General features: G+C 32.9%; 1 protein-coding gene across 1 annotated transcript; it reads left to right on the forward strand.

The window, feature by feature from the left end:
• Positions 6,640-7,440, forward strand: LOC107636713 (uncharacterized protein At4g02000-like). Its single transcript, XM_016340206.1, has one exon. It carries the CDS (start codon positions 6,640-6,642, stop codon positions 7,438-7,440), a length of 801 nt encoding a protein of 266 aa, XP_016195692.1.

Consider the following 7,674-nt stretch of genomic DNA (forward strand, 5'->3'; position numbering starts at 1 on the left):
TCTGTAGATTTTTGGTGTTGTATCTTAACTCTTTGGAAAATGAGACACTTAGAGACAAACTCAGCTATATTTCTTTTCATCCCTTTCCATTGGAATCTTCCATTTAGATCTTAGTATGTCACGGCTCAAAATAAAGCCATGACCGATGCTTAGGAAATTAGTTTCCTAACAAGCCTAAAAGATTCGAATATTAGTTAAATAAGAAAATTACAAATAATTTTAATAAATTTACAAATACTAGAATGAATAGTTACACATTATTTTTAAGAAAAACATAAAATAGGTCAATATGGTTGGATCCTATCGTGACATTTGGAGCATATAACATCTAGAAACTCAACAAAGAATGAGTACTTATTGCAAATAATTATCCTTGGATAACCAAAGCTCACAATTGACTATCTATCTGTTCCTGAAATTTAAAAAAAATGGAGTGAGTTTTACAACTCAATGACTAGATAATACACTTATAATTCACATGAGACCATATAAATCATATTATCAAAATATATTTTATTTAGAAAATAGTAATTTATACAAATAAGTGAATCAATAAAGGAGGTCTCAATACAAAAATCAAATCAAATAATCCACACTTGGGTGGCTCCACCTCTAAGGGTAGCCATTTCCTCTTGTATGTCCAAACAGAATAACAGATCCAACGTGTGGCCTACATGTTAGGCTGGCAACGCCCCTGCTAGTTGAGGTCTGAGTCAGATGCATCTAAATTAACGTCATGACTGCCATTAACTACGGTTTTCTAATTCAAGCCTGCCAAACTAATTCAAAACATATAATTTCAAATACAACAAATCTTTGATCTTTCAAATATATAAGGTATCAAATCAAACCAAATCAAATGATACTTTTTCATCGAAAATCCCTTTTAATAATACTTTCCAAATCATAAAGGATTCTAACATATTTTACAATTCCAGAATAGCAAGTATCAATAATTAATTCTAAAATAATATAGTCTCATAAAACATATAGTCTCATGTGCAGATTAGAAATGGGTTTTCACTAGAATAAATATTTAGCTCTAATAAATCAATTATTCAAGTCAAATTAAAATTCTTTTTTTATAGTAGTTTTTGTAAATATAATTATAAGTTAAACGCAACGCATATCAAAATAAGTATAGATACAAAGGCAATAATTATAAATATAAAGCCTACTCACAAATTGGTCCCAAGGAACCGAAGAGACCACCAAGTTAAAGGGTGAGGAAGATTGAAGTAGAATGGAACAAAAGAGTACGGAATTTAGATTGATGCAGTGACAATGTAAGGTAGAGCTCATGACATTTTTAGGAAACTCTGACAGCAATAACAATGCCAGAATCAGCAATGAGATGGAATTGGTTGCTGTAGCAGCGTTTTCCAGCAACTGCAGCAGTGTTCTCCGACAACGCAGTAGTTTGGCGATGGCCTACAAGCTCCTCCCTCCTCCGCCACGACCTTTTTCTACCTCAGTGTCTCTCTTGTTCTGTTTGTCTCTCCTTTGCGAACTCTTTCTCTCTCTTCAAAGTCCCTCTCTCCGGACACTGTCACGACAACGATTGACAACTCCAGCGGCAACAACTACTATGGCAGCGGGGTGCTGCTTTTACGTTGAGTTCTTTTCCGGTGTCTTCTTCTTCGGTTAATCTCTCTACATCTCAACATTATACTTTAGTTCAAAATCATAATCTTTTAGAAACTCTACCCATCTTATTTATATCTTATTCAATTCCTTTTGATCAAACAAATATTTTAAATTCTTATGATTAATATACACCTTAAACTTTACTTCATATGAGAAATATCTCCAAATCCTTAATGGAAACACCACTGTTGTTAGTTCTAGGTCGTGAGTTGGATAGTTTTTCTTGTGGGACTTAAGTTGCCTAGAAACATATGCTACAATCCTTCCTTGCTGCATTATGACATATCCTAAACCTTTCTTAGATGCATCACAATACACTACAAAACTTTGTTGAGGATTGGGGATTATTAAGATAGAGGTGGATGTAAGCCAACGTTTAAACTCTTGAAAACCAGCTTCACAACTTTCTCTCCATACAAAAGGTAGACTTTTTCCTAGTCAACTTAGTCAAAGATAAAGCTACTTGAGAAAATCTTTTAATGAATCACCTATAATACCATGCTAACCCTAGAAAACTCCTAATCTTAGTGATAGTCTTTGGTCTTTCCCAACGTACCACTATTTCAACTTTACTAGGATCAACTGTTACCCCACTTTTTGCAATCACATGGCCTAAAAACTAAACCTCATTTTAACCAAAATTCACACTTTTCAAGCTTAGCATACAATTATTTTTGCTCTAGAATTTGTAAGACAATCCTGAAGTGTTGTTCATCTTCTTCAGTCTTAGAGGAGAATTGGTCTGCCCAAATATGGTTTTGAATATCCTATTCATGTAATCCATGAATACTACAGGAGCATTGGTCTGCCCAAAAGAAATTACAAGATATTTATAATGACCATATCTAGTTCTAAAAGCAGTCTTTGAAATTCCTTCTTGTTTTACTCTGATCTGATGATGACCAGACCTTAAATTTATTTCAGAGAAAACTAAAGCTCCGAACAACGGATCTAACAAGTCATTTATCCAAGGGAGTGATATTTATTCTTAATGGTAACTTTATTTAATTGTCCATAATCTATACACAAACTCATGCTACCATCCTCTTCTTTAACAAACAAAACTAGTGCATCCCAAGGAGACACACTCGGCCTAATGAATCTTTTAGTTAATAGATCCTCAAATTGTTTCTTAAGTTAAGTTAACTCTAAAAGGGAAATTTAGTAAAGTACAAAGGATAATGAACCTGTTCCTGAAATAAGATCAATAGAAAACTCGACATCTCATTCAGGTGGTAAGTTCATTATATCTGTTAAAATCATTGCTGGGAATTCTTTTACTACAAGTATGTTGTTTATAACTTGTTCGACCTTTGATTTTAAAAAATAGAGAAGAACACCTGATATCTTTTTAAAAAGACACTCATTTACTTGAATGGAATTAAGGTATGAGGAGCAAAAGATTTGGAAAGAAAGTTATTAGAAAAACAAACAAGTTTCTTACAATAATCTAAGAGGATACCATTTTTGGATAGCCACTCCATTTCAATGATGGTACCAATATTCTTTAAATATTGAGCAATTTAAATAAGTATTTGTGTGAGAAACTTTTACTCCTATATGAGTTGAAATAAGCAAACTGAAAGATAGAAGAGATTTGAGCAAATTTAACTTATTCACATAGTCAATGGATATAAAAGAATATTTAGCACCAGTATCATATAAGGCAATTAAGAGATTATTATTTAGAAAACATTTACCTTTGATCATGTTAGGAGAATCATTTGTTTCTCCTTCATTAAGAGAGAATACTCTTCCTTTAATTTTTGGCCTGCTATTAGAGTTACTTGCAGGTCATGAAACATTGTAGTTGTTGGCATAATGTATAGGTTTTCCTAGCACACATTTTGTCTAGCATAGCAAGATCTCGAACCATGAGAATTTTCACATGTTTTACACGGAATTGAGGGTTTTCTAGAAGATATCTGTTTATTTATTTTTGTATTTCTTTCTTTTTTAAAATTATTTTTCTTATGGTTTCTGTATCTCTCTTTCTCTTAAAGAAGGCATGTCTTTCTCTTTTAAACACAACTTTTAAGAAACTATTTTTTTCTATTTTACATCTATTTACTAAAAGAATGCAATCTTTTAATTCTAAAGTTACTATTTTTTCTACAGTTATGCTACACATACAAGTCTTTTTGGTTTACAAGTCTTACATGTTGGGCCAACAGAAGCTACGCTCACCCATAAAAGCATGTTAACACGTGTATCACGTTTCCAAAGTGCTCCTTCACTATTATGAACGCTCTTCTTCTTCTTTCCACGATGAAAACCACAACTGTCATTTTTCCTTTGCGTTTCTCCTCTTCCTCCTCTTCTTCCTTCTTCTTCTCCTTCTTCTTTGTGTTTCTCCTCCTTTTTTTTCGTGTGTTTCATCTTCATCGTTGTGTTTCTCCTCCTTCTTCTTTTGATTTTGCAACATTATGTATTTTTTATTCTTTGTTTGATTTTTTTCTCCCAAAAAGAATTATGAGAATATCAAATAAGAAAATGAAGAAGAAGAAGCAGCAGAAGATGAGGAGGAGGAAGAGAAAAAGTTCTGAATTATGTAAAACTTATCAGAATAAAAATACACCCAAATATCTTTGTTTTACACCCAAATTTGCTACAAATACAGAAATAAGTTATGCTATGTGTACACTAAAATCAACCACCAAAGTCAGCCACCAGTATAAAACACATACTGGAATACAAATATACATTGAAAATAAATTAAAGCACAGATGTATTTATACACAAATACATTGGTGGCTGATTTTAGTGGATGATTTTAGTGTACAAATAGCATTTTTGTACAGAAAAATGTTTCCTCTAATGCTGCATTTTTTTCTCTTCTTCTTCTTTTCCTTATTTCTTTCTTTCTTTTAGTTAAATGAATGTAAGTTCATCCTCTTTCAAGTAATTTTACAGCATTATGTGTTTCTTCTTCTTCTTTGTTTGATTTTTTTGTTTTTATTCTTGTTAAGAGAGTAAAACAAGAAGAAACTTGAGAAGGTAAAATAAAAAGGAAAAGATGAATAAGAAAAAAAGAAGAAGAAGATGGTGATGATGATGATGATGAAAAAAAAAGCAACAGCAAAAGATGAGGAGGAAAAAGAGGAAGAGTTTTGAATTATGCATAACTTATGGGAAAAAAAATACACCCAAATATCTTCGTTTTATACCCAAATATCTTCGTGTTACACCTAAATTTGCTGCAAATACAGAAAAATATTTCCTCTAATGCTGCATTTTTTTCTTCTGAATTGAACCACACCTCAGCCACTTGATTGGATTCAAAAATAATAATCAATTTTGTTCTGGTTCAATTGACAATCTGAACTTGAATTATTCATTATATTCAACAACGAGATAACTGATGATGGAGGAGAAAGAGAAAAAGAAAGGAACAGAAGAAAATCCAATGAAAAAAGGAGGAAAAGGAGGAGGAGGAAGAAGTGGTATTGATGACGACAGAAGAAGAAAAAAGGAGCGTGAAACATACGTGCCATAAGAGGCGCGTTTTAGGGAGTAAGTGAATTTCAGGACTTGTAAGACTTGTATAGCAAAAAAACTTGTATGTGGAGATTAATTCTTTTTTCTAATCTCCAGTCATAATCCTAGTTCAAATTCGGTGGCTTTCCATTGAATATCAGGGTGGTGTTTTAGTAATACAGAGAATTTGAAAAGTTCCTCAAACTTGTTGTCCATATACTTTCCAATGATCATACTTTTCTATTTGATTTGCATAAATTCAGTCTAGTATTCTTTTTTTTTACTATGAGAAAAATATTTGTCAAAAAATATTGTTTAAAAAATTTATCAAGTAATCTTTATTCCTTTAAATTCTAGGAGAATCTTAATACCTCGCCACCAGTGATCAACCTCTCCTTCTAACATATTTGTAGCAAAGGTTATCTTTTTAGTATCTACGTACTCCATGGTATTAGATATCTTTCCTAGCTTCTGAATTCAACATTGAGCTAGAACTAGATGATATTCACCATGAAAAAACTTTAGGTATATTTTTCTTAAAATCATATAGCCTACGATGGTTAGGATTCGTTACGAATTACTTTCTCTGTTTTAGCTTCCACTCCTCATGTGATCAATGAATTCTTTGTTAGATTTAGTTTGACGTCAAACAATGTCGGTCAAATATCGAATAGTTTCCAAAATTTTTTCCGAAGTATCATTTGACATATTTGGGTTTGTTATACTTCTCATATCATATAGCATAGTTATCAGAATTAGACCGAATTGTCCGATTCGATCGAAAAAATCAATGAACTGATAGTCTAGCCGGTTTGATTTGCATTCTAGACTGTCCTGGCACCTTGCCATGCCTAGGATTTTAAAAGACATGCTCCTTCCACTAAGCCAGTTACATTTCAATACATGCATTACCAATAATAATATATATTATAGATGTATATAACAATCAAGTGCTAACTTTCAATCACCAAAAGTTTTTCCTTTAAAATTCAATATTACTGCTATTTGTACTTCATCTTACTTTTAATTTATTTTATTTTATTTATTTTTGTTTTGATTATCACAATAATTTTATCACTTTCTTNAATATTTTTTATTGTATCTTTTTTGTTTTATAAATTATAATTTTATATATTTATTTAATTATTATCGGGTCAAACACTTCGACCAATAATCCACTGGTTGAACCACTGACCTAATGACCCAGTAACTTAATCGGGTTAATTATCGATTTGATTTTGATAACTATGTCATATAGTCCTACAAATATAAATATAACCAACATTGAGTTAATCAGGCTTAATATTGTAGAATTAATGCATCAAATATACTATAAGACATATAGTAAGAATAAAAAAATATATGATTCCTAGTTGTTTTAAACTACATATGTGAATTGTTGCCCCTGTTAGGGTTTTTTAGTGCTCTGTTAAGATTTCTTAACGGAGTTTCTACTACCGTCAAGACTACATTGTCAACGTTAATTAAATCTCAATACAAGTCTATGTAATCTGCATGGCTGAGACAACGAGGGATGAAGATCGGACCGAGGAAGACAACCGGAAAGGAGGTAGGAATGTGATTCTACTAGAAGAGGCAGACATATCAGAAGGTATTAACGCTTGCTCCAATAGTCTCTATGGCAGACTCTTTGCTTCCAAAACCTTCTCAGTTGGAACCATGGGGAATGCTTTAAAGGCTATATGGGGAAACCCGGAAGGATTTAGCGTGAGTGACAAAGGGGACAATTCCTTCCAATTCTTTTTTAATAAAGAAGTGGATGTCTTGCGTGTTGAACGTGGTTCTCCATTGCTATTCAAAGATTATGTGCTCCATTTCAAGAGATGGAAGGAAGATCAGAACTGTCATGAAGAGATTATTTCCAATTTTTCAATTTGGGTTCAATTTTGGGGTTTGCCAGAATCGTTTAAAACCCTCGAAGTTGGACGTAAATTGGAAGAGAGAATGGGCACAGTGTTGGAGATAGGTAAATTTCAGATGCAAGGCAGAGAAACTATGATTGTGAAGGCCAAAATCAATATTGATGTTGCCAGGAAAGTGAGGGATCAGTTAATAGTGGCAGGACCTAATAAAAAGGAGGTAGAAGTGGCATTGCGCTATGAAAGACTTGAAAAGTTCTGTACCTATTGCGCAAAATTGGGGCACGAGGTGAAAAGATGCCATGATCTGCTGAAGGACACAGAGAGTGATATGGTAAAAGAGGATGACATTGGCGAATGGGTTAAAGCCAGCCAAGTGGGAACGCGAATCTACTCTGAAGGAGAAAGAACATTCAACAACTCAACCCAAAATTAGAATAAGGCCACTCAACATAAGAAAAAACTGGTCTTAAACTGCTTATTGGAAGAATTTGCAAGGATGTCAATGCAAGAAGGGAAACAAAGTTTGAAACCACAAGATACTGGTAACAGGGCAGCACCTCAGTCACCTCAATCAGCCAGTTCTAGAACAGAATGTATGGAGGTTATCATAGCTGGTCAATTGATGAGCGGATAATTTATACGCTTTTTGGCATTGTTTTTAGTATGT

The sequence above is a fragment of the Arachis ipaensis genome, chromosome B04 (genome assembly GCF_000816755.2).
Source record: "Arachis ipaensis cultivar K30076 chromosome B04, Araip1.1, whole genome shotgun sequence".
NCBI lineage: Eukaryota > Viridiplantae > Streptophyta > Magnoliopsida > Fabales > Fabaceae > Arachis > Arachis ipaensis.